General features: G+C 45.2%; 1 protein-coding gene across 3 annotated transcripts in view; it reads left to right on the top strand.

Moving 5' to 3' along the window:
* The window catches only part of LOC138638128 (probable cation-transporting ATPase 13A4), a 161,586-nt gene that overhangs the window by 25,630 nt on the left and 123,576 nt on the right, over nt 1-12,380 (top strand). For 2 of the 3 annotated variants that reach the window (XM_069727159.1, XM_069727160.1), the window contains exons 7-8: nt 5,078-5,212; nt 10,973-11,045. In XM_069727159.1, the coding sequence (XP_069583260.1) occupies nt 5,078-5,212; nt 10,973-11,045 (208 nt within the window). The remainder of the gene's footprint in view (nt 1-5,077; nt 5,213-10,972; nt 11,046-12,380) is intronic. The other variant, XM_069727161.1, reaches the window with a different exon arrangement.

The following is a 12,380-nucleotide window of genomic DNA, read 5'->3' as shown; positions in this document are numbered from 1 at the left end:
AGAAAAACTATTTTGCATCGTTAAAGGAGCTACTAGGATGTTTTGGTCAACCAGATATTTGGTTGCTAGAGAGCAAGCAGCAGGACAATTAAAAAATGTGTGGATGTATTATTACATTAGCAGAAACAAACATTGCTAGGTAGGCTCATTACTGATAATCTGCTGTCTAAACACACTGCCCATCAATATGTATGCTACATTTCTTTTTAATATTAAAATGCTAATAAGGCCACATTCACACATTCAATATTTGGTCAGTATTTTACATCAGTATTTGTAAGCCAAAATGCAGAAATTGTGGCATGTTTCTATTATACTTTTCCTCTGATTGTTCCACTCCTGATTTTGGTTTAAAAATACTGATTATAAAATACTAACCAAATACTCAGTGCTGCCTTCAGGCCATTACTGCCCTTTCTACTCTATGGGGCCCGGTGAGCAGTAGCAAAAAGGGGTGTCATGGTTGTGGACAGGGTTCCTTCCCTTTCCTCTTGGGGTTAATTTGTATAGCCTCCTTTTGGTTTGGGGAGGGCTATATTTACTCGCCTTCATCTGGGGATCCTTGTCAGTGATACATCTGTCTTGGCTGCGTGTCTGACTCCCTGGTATGCTTGCATACTGTTTTGTCCGATTGCTTTCTTGTGTATGACTCGGTCTGTTTTCTCATTCTGTGCTTTGCATTGTTACTCTGTGCTTATTGTCTGTTTCTGGTTCTGACTGTGCACTCCAACTTCCTTCTTGTCTGCCCTGTTTGTACTGCACCACTATCTTCGGCTCCCTGACCTTTTTGCTACGTCTCGACCATGCTTACGTCTCATCCTTTTGGCACTTCATCGACCTCCCAGCTTGACCTCGGCATGTTCAGACTACTCTCCGGCTTTGCCGGTCTCCGCTGCTACTTGGAATCTAGCCCCGCCTCCATCCACTTCCCCGGAGGTCACATGCTTCAGGTCCTGCTGTTTACTCTCTCTCTGTCCTTCCGTAACATGTGCAAAGAATCCTACTGTAAGTCTGCAGCAGGCTTCTTGACAAGGGAGGCGCTGGTAGCCCGGGTTCTACTTTCTTGCTTCTGCTCATCGGGCCCAAGGTGTAATAGTTCAGGGCTGCTGAAAACCAGATACATAACAACACTGCAGTGATTTAAAGGTACACCTACAGTATTGTTAATACATGCGGCGGCCAGAAATTGGTACTGTACCTTTAAGCCACAGCAGTAAGCCCAAGTGCATCATGGTCCTGATGCCGGTCATGTGACACGCTGTGCGCTCTTCTTCATTCTGGAGCAGAGCAGCAAGCACATGCAGATGACACTGAAGTCAGCGGCGGGCAGTCAGAGGAGGTGGGCAGTGTGTGAGGACTTGGAAGAGGCTGCTGAGGGAAGTGAGTAGATGGGAGACAGCTGAGGTGAGTGAGGACAGTGGAGGCTGCTGAGATGAGTGAGGAGATAGGAGGCTGCTAAAGTGAGTGAGGACCGGTGAGGCTGCTGAGGGATGTAAGGAGATGGAAGGCTGCTGAGGGGAGTGAGGAGATAGGAGGCTGCTAAGGGGAGTGAGGAGATGGGGGATACTGAGGAGAGGGAGGAGATGGGAGGCTGCTGAGATGGGTTAGGAGATGGGAAGCTGCTGAGGGATGTAAGGAGATGGAAGGCTGCTGAGGGGAGTGAGGAGATAGGAGGCTGCTAAGGGGAGTGAGGAGATGGGGGATACTGAGGAGAGGGAGGAGATGGGAGGCTGCTGAGATGGGTTAGGAGATGGGAAGCTGCTGAGGGGAGTGAGGAGATGGGAGGCTGCTGGGGTGAGTGAGGAGATGGGAGGCTGCTGGGGGGAGTGAGGAGATGGGAGGCTGCTAAGGAGAGGGGAGACTGTTGAGGTGAGTGAGGAGATGTAAGGCTGCTGATGGGAGTGAGGAGAGGGGAGGCTGCAGAGGGGAGTGAAGAGAGAGCTGGCAGCAGAGTGGAGTGAGGAGATTGGAGGCTGCTGAGGAGAGAGAGGAGAGAGGAGGCTGCAGAGGGGAGTGAGGAGAGGGGAGGCTGCAGTGGGGAGTGAGGATAGGGGAGGGTGCTGAGGGGTGTGAGGAGAGGGGAGGCTGCTGAAGGGGTTAAGAAGATGGGAGCCTGCAGTGAGGAGAGAGAGGCTGCTGATGGGAGTGAGAAGAGGAGAGGCTGCATAGGGGAGTGAGGACAGGGGAGGCTGCATATGGAAGGGAGGAGAAGGGAGGCTGCAGAGGGGACTGAGGAGAGTGGAGGCTGCAGAGGGGATTGAGGAGAGGGAAGGCTGCAGAGGGTAGTGCGGTGAGGGGAGGTTGCTGAGGGGAGTGAGGAGAGGGGAGGCTGCATAGGGGAGTGAGGAGAGGGGAGGCTGCATAGGGGAGTGAGGAGATGGGAGGCTGAAAAGAGTTGTGAGGAGATAGGAGGCTGCTGAGGGCAGTCTGCATCCAGCAGGGTGAAGCTGCTGAGGGAAAGCTACTGAGGTGAGTCTGTGTCCGGCAGGGTGAGGCTGCTGAGGGAATTCTGCATCTGGCAAAGGAGAGGCTAGTGAGGGAAGGCTGCATCTGGCAGGGGGAGGCTGCTTACGGGAGTGAGGAGATGCCGCTGAGGGAAGTCTGCGTCCAGCAGGGGGAAGTTGCTGAGTTGAGTCTGCATCCTGTGTGAGGCTGAGGAGGCGGCTGTGAGGACGACTAGGGCTAGTCGATGAGGAGCAGTGGCGCCAGTTGCATTTTAAAAGGGTGCCATCGTCTACAGACTGGGTGGAACAAGAGTAGTTGACAAATAGGGTGGTCCCCCTTTATGCTTGACTACTTGATTTTTTTATATTATCACTTTTTGAGTTCTCATGTTTTGGGGTGTATTTACAGTATATTCTAGAATTTGTAGGTTTTTAATAAATACCAATAAAGAGATTTTTTGGTAGTGTATAATCGGTGAATATATATATGCAATAATATACACTGTTTACAATTATTAACCCCTTATCACTCAATGACGTGCAGTGTCAGTCATTGGATGCCTCCCCCTAGTGGCAGCTCTGCAAATACTGATCATATATACATGGCATTGAGGTGATTGGACAAAAAATACCTCCTTCAATATGCATTATTAGAGCATGCATATGTTCCCAGCTCAAGAGAACCCTCTCAACCAGTGCAAGGATCTGCTAACAGCTTTCCCTCTTCATAGATTATCAGTATTTGAATGGCTGACATGAAATGATATAGCTTTTATGCAGTGGACAGTGCACAGCATTAATCTTGCTGCCAGTACCTTCCTTTCACAATCAGCAGTTTGCTGGAGGTATAAGAAGCCAAACATAAAGCAATAGTTTGATTTCTGCGGTGGCTTCCATCTGAAAAGGCTTTATCGTTATTAGACAACCCTTTTAGGTACTGAGGAGCACAGTAAAGGTACCATTACACTAAACAACTTACCAACGATCACGACTAGCGATACGACCTGGCCGTGATCGTTGGTAAGTCGTTGTGTGGTCGCTGGGGAGCTGTCACACAGACAGCTCTCCCAGCGACCAACGATCAGGGGAAAGACTTCGGCATCGTTGAAACTGTCTTCAACGATGCCGAAGTGCCCCTGCAGCACCCGGGTAACCAGGGTAAACATCGGGTTACTAAGTGCAGGGCCGCGCTTAGTAACCCGATATTTAACCTGGTTACCATTGTAAAAGTAAAAAAAAAAAACACTACATACTCACATTCCGATGTCTGTCACGTCCCCGCCATCAGCTTCCCGCACTGACTGTGTCAGCGCTGGCCGTAAAGCAGAGCACAGCGGTGACGTCACCGCTGTGCTCTGCTTTACAGCCGGCGCTGACAGTCAGTGCAGGGAAGCTGAGGGCGGGGGACGTGACAGACATCAGAATGTGAGTATGTACTGTTTTTTTTTTTACTTTTACAATGGTAACCAGTAGTGTTGAGCATTCCGATACCGCAAGTATCGGGTATCGGCCGATACTTGTGGTATCGGAATTCCGATACCGAGATCCGATACTTTTGTGATATCGGGTATCGGTATCGGATCAATAGGGATGTGTAAAATAAAGAATTAAAATAAAAAATATTGATATGCTCACCTCTCCGGCGGCCCCTGGACATCACGCTGCTAACCGGGAGGCTTCTTTGTTTAAAATGCGCGCCTTTAGGACCTGCGAATGACGTCCCGGCTTCTGATTGGTCGCGTGCCGCCCATGTGACCGGCACGCGACCAATCAGAAGCCGTGACGTCATTCGCAGGTCCTCAATTCCTAGAATTAGGAGTTTAGTGAATGAGAATGACGTCGCAGCTTCTGATTGGTCGCGTGCCGCCCATGTGACCGGCACGCGACCAATCAGAAGCCGGGACGTCATTCGCAGGTCCTAAAGGCGCGCATTTTAAACAAAGAAGCCTCCCGGTTAGCAGCGTGATGTCCAGGGGCCGCCGGAGAGGTGAGCATATCAATATTTTTTATTTTAATTCTTTATTTTACACATCTCTATGGATCCCAGGGCCTGAAGGAGAGTTTCCTCTCCTTCAGACCCTGGGAACCATGAGAATACCTTCCGATACTTGATGTCCCATTGACTTGTATTGGTATCGGATATCGGTATCGGCGATATCCGATATTTTTCGGGTATCGGCTGATACTATCCGATACCGATACTTTCAAGTATCGGACGGTATCACTCAACACTAGTAACCAGGGTAAATATCGGGTTACTAAGTGCAGGGCCACGCTTAGTAACCCGATATTTACCCTGGTTACAAGTGAACACATCGCTGGATCGGCGTCACACACGCCGATCCAGTGATGACAGCGGGTGATCAGCAACCAAAAAAAGGTCCTGATCATTCCCCAGCGACCAACGATCTCCCAGCAGGGGCCTGATCGTTGGTCGCTGTCACACATAACGAGATCGTTAGTGGGATCATTGCTATGTCACAAAAAGCGTGACGTTGCAACGATATCGTTAACGAAATCGTTATGTGTGAAGGTACCTTAAGTGAATAGGTTACATATACATCAAGCCTAAGATAAAAGCTGATTGTTTATTCTTCATCAACAGTAATTTCACATATTGTTTTTGTACGCAGGTGGTAGATTTATTATACATGTACCAGTTTGCTGCTATTATTCTGATGCTGGTAGAAGGATATTTGGGTTACGGCTTGGCCATTCTTGTGCTGTGTATCTGCAGCATAGCATTATCACTGTTTGAGCATCGACAGGTAAATAAATAAAAATAATAATATGTTTGTCTTCATCCATTGTTATGGCTTGGACAACTTTGCACAAAAGTGTCTTTAAAAGGGAATCTGTCACCCCCTGGACGCTTTTAAGCTAGTGCTATGGGCACACAGGTAATAGAATGGTTAAACCAGTCTTACCTGTATGATCCATAGTTGTATTACAGATGTTGAGAAATGCACTTTTAATGTTTTATGCTAATGTTTTCTTCCAGGCTACAGGGCGTGCGGTGCCTAGAAGAAATCCCTGCCTCCTCTCTTCAGTAAAAAACCACCCCACTCCCATGCACGTCACACTGATCTGTTATGTGCCGTTGCGGCGCCGTAATCCCACGCATGCACTCTGCATTCCCACAGTTATGGATACCTTATCTGCCCTACTATGGGTAGTGTCTTTATCGATCTTCTGCGCAGGTGAATCTCTGCTACTACACTGCACGCCCCGAAGCCTGGAAGAAATCATTAACATAAAACATTAAAAGTGCATTTATCAACATCCACACCGCAGCTATGAGGCATACAGGTAAGACTAGTTTAACCATTCTATTACTTGTGTGCCCATAGTAATAACTTCCAGTGGGTGACAGATTCCCTTTAACAATTTTTTTTAATTAACATTTTGATTTTGTAGAGGTTGCACATGTAGGATGAGTTATTCCCAGCAGTTTCCCTGATTCTAGGCCAAATAAATTCAAACAGCATTTGGTTTCCTGAACAGAACTGTTGCTACAGTGGCACTCAAAGGGTCTGATTCATTTACACTGGCGATTTGTATGTCAGTCAGTCATGGGCCCGAGTATATTTCTTGCATAAGTTATGGCACTAACATAGCCTAAACTTTGGTTAATTGGGGTAAAAATGGCAGAAGTTGCTAAATTTTTGTGCAAATGGGAGTTGAGCTAAGAATTTGTGACATTTCAAGGTGTTTTACTCCAGAAAACTGAAGAAAAAACCTTGATAACTCACGCTCAACGTGTCTTTATTATTGTTACTTTCAAAAGGTCCAGTTGCAAGATCAAAAGTGGCTAGTTTTTATTTTATTTTCCTGGTCTTTATAAGGGGGCTTGACTCATAAGATTCTCTTGGGTGTATATTTAGGCCGCTCTGCATTATTACCCTGTGAACAACATCTTCTTGATAAACACCATAAACATGTAAAAAAAAGAAAATGGAATACTCAGGGAAGCAGCATGAACAAAGTAAGAGCAAAAACTACCACTTTTGAGCTGAAGATAGGTCTTCTTTAAAAGGCACAATATGTTTAGAAAGCAGCCATCAATTTAATGTTTTTTACATGTATCAATAGTGTAGATAGAAAACATTGTAATATATCTTATTACATAGAATTGACTCTTTCTAGTCCTGCACTGATGATTAACTATCAATCAACTGATAAAATCTGACTTCATTGAATATGCCTTTTCTGCTCATTGAGAGATAAAGGGAACCTGTCACCCCGGTTTTTCAGTACGAGATAAAAATACTGTTAAATAGGGCCTGAGCTGTGCGTTACTATAGTGTATTTTGTGTACCCTGATTCCCCACCTATGCTGCCGAAATAACTTACCAAAGTCGCCGTTTTTGCCTGTCAATCAGGCTGGTCAGGTCAGATGGGCGTGGCGACATCGCTGGTTCTTCCCCCAGATCTTGCATATATTTCCGTTGGTGGCATAGTGGTTTGCGCATGCCCATCTTCTGAATCCACTGGGCAGGAGAAGTAAAAACGCGCGATCGGCGCTATTTCCCTGGTGACCTGTGGGGGCGGCCATCTTCCTGAGGCCGCGCGTGCGCATATGGAGTCCTCTGCTGCCCGGGGCTTCAGGAAAATGGCCACCCCCACAGATCACCAGGGAAATAGCGCCGATCGTGCGTTTTTTCTTCTCCTGCCCAGTGGATTCAGAAGATGGGCATGAGCAAACCACTACGCCACCAACGGAAATATATGCAAGATCTGGGGGAAGAACCAGCGATGTCGCCACGCCCATCTGACCTGACCAGCCTGATTGACAGGCGAAAACGGCGACTCTGGTAAGTTATTTCGGCAGCTTAGGGGTGGAATCAGCATACACAAAATACACTATAGTAACGCACAGCTCAGGCCCTATTTAGCAGTATTTTTATCTCGTACTGAAAAACCGGGGTGACAGGTTCGCTTTAAGATCTGTTTTTGCTCATATATGAAGGCCTACAGAAAGGGAAACGAGGAGAGAGAGAGAGAGAAAGAGAGAGATAAAGGCAGGCACAGACATGATGCAGCAAGTTCTCCTGAAATGATAGTTGCACTTTAAGGCCATGTTCACCGTTTCATTATTTGTTCAAGGTTTTACACCAGAATTTGTAAATCAAAACCAGTAGTGGAACAGTCAGAGGTAAAGTATAAGGCTGGGGTCACACTAAACATATGAAAAATTGGTCTGAGTCTCCCAGCCGAGAGTCGCACAATTGTCGTCCGTATAGTCATCCGTGTGTAACGTGTTTATAATGCGATTATGCAATTTTCTTGCATCGTCACATCTTGGCCTAAGGCCGGGGCCACACTACTATAGAATACGGACAAGTGCTATGCAAGAAAACATCGCATAGCACTCGGACCAGTGTTAATCTATGGGGCAGCTCACATCACCGTATTTTTTTTCAGGCGTATTCTCCGTGTGTGTAAAATCGCAGCATGATGCGATTATATGTGTATATCATCCGAGACTCGTCAATGCAAGCCTATGGGTGTGAGAAAAACTCAGACACCAAATGGACCAGTCATCTAGCTTGCGACAAATACGCACACATTTTCCTCATTTCAGCCCATTGAGCCATTAAATTCAATGGGGAAAAGCAGTGAGAAATGTAAAGCCATACGCATGTCATACGGATACATAGGTACGATAAAATCGCATCATCGCATTTCAAATGCATTACACATGGATGACCATACGGAGAACACTTGTGCGACTCTCGGCAGGGAGCATCGGTCCGATTTTTCATATATTAAGTGTGACCCCGGCCTTATAGAAACTTTGCGCGACTTCTGCATTTTTCACCCACTTCTGGTTTTGCCTGAAAAATACTGACTGAATAGTGAAAGTGTGAATGTGTGCTAATGATTTTAAAACACTTATAGGGAAATGTATTGAATGTTGTAGAATAAACCCAACTGAATTTGTTGTAGAATAAACCGAACTGAATGAACACAAATATTTATACAATGTTCTTGGTTAGTAGGAATGAGTGGACCCTTGGAAGTTCAAGTACATCGGATTCGGCTGAAGTTTAGTCCAAAGTTCAGATTCGGGTACCCGAACTTGATGCCGAACCCTATATAAGTCAATGGGAACCCAAACTTTGGTGCTGTAAAATGGTCATAGTAAGGGCTAGGGGGCTTAAAAAGGAAGCAAAATGGAAGTAAGAACAGGACAATTGCCCTGTAAACAAATGTGGATAGGGAAATTGCTAAAAATAATGTAGCATAAAAAATATAAGAAATAATAGTCTTGAACCAGGAGGCAGAGGAGCTGAGCAATGCCTTCCGTGTGTAGCTTACTGTACATGTTAAAAAAATTGAATGAATAAATAAATGAAAAAAGTGATGTGGGGTCCCCCCTATTTTTAATAACCAGCTAAGGGAAAACAGATAGCTGTGAGCTGGTCTTATGCTTGGAAGGGGCCAATATCCATGGACTTTCCCAGCCTATTATTATCAGCCCTCGGCAGCCAGCTTTGCCTTTGCTGGCTATGAAAAATTGGTTGACCCCCCAAAAATGATGTGGGGTCCCTCTTATTTTTTTTTAACCAGCTAAGGCAAAGGATCCAGCTAGGGGCTGATAGTAATATGATGGGAAGATTCATGGATATTGGCCCCTTCCCAGACTAATATGACCAGCACTCATCCGCAATAGAAATGGCGCATCCATCAGATGTGCCAATTCTTGCATTTAGCCTCAGCTCTTTCTGATTGCCCTGATGCTGTGGTAATCAGGGTAATAGTTTGTGAGGTTGATGTCAGGTGCGTAATTTCAGGAAGCATCAAGTCGATGGGTAAGTAATAAAGAATGAGGTTGCATAGGTCACTTGCGGTCATATCATTACTTCTGTCATCGACCGTGAGACATGACTGCGAGTAACCTATAAAGTGTCATTCTCAGAGAAACGCTCCATAGGTTGCACTAGAGAAATGCTGGATTCTTTTTTCCTATGTGTTTTTTTCTTTAACTTAGTGGGCTATTAATGGGGGTGTCTGATAGACACCCCTTCTCACTCATTTCCATCCAATAGGAAATCTCACTACGGTACACTAAGACCAAGTTCCAGGTCCGCAGATTGTATAATTTTCCCCTATTGGTTCCCCATTTTACCATCCCTCCGTTAGTCCACTTCACTCTGTTAAGCATATTTCAGGATTTAACTGGGAGAGCACACTCCAGGCTAAGAGTACAGCCCTCTAACAGCAGAAGCATTCTGGAGACACAGAACTTCAGCATGTATGTGGCTTAAGGTTAGGTTCACATTGCGTCAAGTTCATGGCGTTAAACGGATCCGTTAAACGCATGTACAGAAAAGGAGCCAAATTTGTGTAAAAATTGTCGTCACGGTAACGCTTGCGTTAACGCATGTGATCGCGTTTTTCTCATTTGGATGTCTGTTAGCTAAGTATCCGTTTGTCTGCGTTTGTCACTGTCAATAAAGTTGTTCTTTTATTGCTGCTTACATCAGTATCCGACATCTGCGTGCAACAAAGCAATACATTTTTAGTACACACACATCCGACGGACAATACAGACTCCCATGATGCATACAGAGATATATAATATATAGAAATGTACTTACATTTCCTGTGATCTCTTGCAAGACTCTGTCACGTGCAGTAGGCCTCAGGAGAAATGTGTGGGTGGGATAGTCCTCCTTTAATGGCCGAAATCAGATTTCCTGTCACATGACCACATGGATCACCCTCAAACACTAATAAAACATGTGGTTCTATTTGGAAATTTTTCATAATTTGCATCTGGCTGCGTTTGCCATAGTCTTCTATGGCAGAATGAACGCTTCCGTTAGTATTGCGTTAGCTTGGCCGGACCCGAAAACGCTGCAAGCCGCGTTCCAAGGTCCGTCAGAAAAAAACGTTATGTGACAAACGCATGCCAATTTTGGCATGCGGCACGATGCGTCAGACAATGCAAGTCTATGGGCGCGTTAGTATGTGCGTTATATTGCGTTTTCAGTACTTAAAAACGTGTCCGTTAGACGGACTCACCTAGCGCAATGTGAACCTAGCCTAAGGCTGCAGTCTTAAACTTGGTACAACTTTTTAAACTCAAAATAAGTAAAAATCATTTTTACAGAACATAGGTGTGTGTAGCCTCAAACTATGCTTCTTGGGCCATGATTTACTTTATTAGCAATATTAAACATAAAAGCAATAATATGCTCATTGTCCAGGCAGCTTCCATTAGGAAGCTACCCACTTCATATAATTGATAGTACAGGGCATAAGACATCATCAGTGAAGCCACTGTCAGAATGATGTAAACAACGCCACTTTAAGAAAAATGACTGACAGCAGTTTCTTGAAGCAGATGTGCCAGGACTAAAAGGTACCCTGTGCCCATAGCATTAAGGAATAGTCAGCAAGTATTTTTATAAGCATTGCTACTTGTGTGTAAGACATCGAAAGGTTATTGAACATTTCCTTCCATTTATTTGGTTACAGTTATATCTACTGCATACTTACATACTGTCTTTTTTTTAAAGCAATCTTCAAAACTCCACAATTTGGTCAAAGCTCATAATAACATGAAAGTGACTGTGTATAAAAGAAATGGTGGTACGTATATTCTTTTTCACTTGATAATGCGAGGAACATTGGTCCATCAAATTACAATGGCGTCAGGTTATTTATTATTATTATTTATTGTTATAGCGCCATTTATTCCATGGCGCTTTACATGTGAGGAGGGGTATACATAATAAAAACAAGTACAATAATCTTAAACAATACAAGTCACAACTGGTAAAGGAGGAGTGAGGACCCTGCCCCCAATGGCTCACAATCTACAAGGGATGGGTTACAAAATTTTTGACAGTACAATAGTCCAGTCTGGACCATTGTAGCTAAAAAAATATATAATTTAACAAACAAGGCTATAGACAGTCCTAAACACAGAGAGGAATGTATCTTTTCCGGCAGTTTTCGCTTAAGCCTCCTATTTATGTTAAACTTTTGTCGGCTGAACACGCTAATATCGTTGGGTTTCTATGACAGTCTAATGTGTATGGTGGTCCCGAACAATTGATTGTCAGATTAAATATACCCCCAGGCTCATAATGCAAAGTGTCCAAATACCATGTCCTGGACACTATAAATTCTACTCCAAAAGATACTATTATTCAAGGAGAACAAAAGGAGCGTTCAAAAAGACAAACGTAAAAAAGTACAAAATTTATTGAAACATATAACAGACAACATATACAAACACATATATGAAATTAAGGACACTAAAACAACCCCAAGCACCCGCATTGGTCATCAGAGCTATATAAAGTGTATGTGGTATAGGCACAAAGGTAACGCAAGTGGCACAGAATGGATGACCATGTCCCTATCCAGCCCCATGAACCCCAGCTAAAATCCCCCTGGTTCCAAAGTATAGACCTAGGTGGGGCTAGCAGAAAATACTGCAAAACTGACAGACCATAGGACCGGACACACTCCAGGAGACTGATATCACTACCGGTCAAATAAAGGCATATAGCGTCACAGGCACAGTGAGACCAGTATCCAAAAGGTACTTCTTACCCGGGTGCAGGGATCGAAAAGAGAAGGGTGACACCCCCGACGCGCGTTTCGCTCCAGCGTTGTTTGCTTTATCAAGGGGAAGTGTCACAAACTCCACCGAAGGAGCCTTATTTCCCCCACTTCCGGTCGCGTGAAACTCACGTGACCGGGAAGTCAGTACGGCTGCTAGTTAGCGGCGCGTGCGTCCATGGCACCCGGCGCCGCAACCACCCTGCCCAGCCAGGCTCCCGAGCCAAGTGAGTGGGAGCATGGAAACACCATGGTAACCAGTCACAGACCCGGGAAGCCGAACGGCCGGACAGAGGAGGGGCGGAGCCAAGAGCAAACGGGCGCACGCGCACCGCAACCGGAACAATAACAAGG

The sequence above is a fragment of the Ranitomeya imitator genome, chromosome 5 (assembly GCF_032444005.1).
Source record: "Ranitomeya imitator isolate aRanImi1 chromosome 5, aRanImi1.pri, whole genome shotgun sequence".
Taxonomy (NCBI): Eukaryota; Metazoa; Chordata; class Amphibia; order Anura; family Dendrobatidae; genus Ranitomeya; species Ranitomeya imitator.
This window is presented reverse-complemented; position numbering and strand designations above follow the sequence as displayed.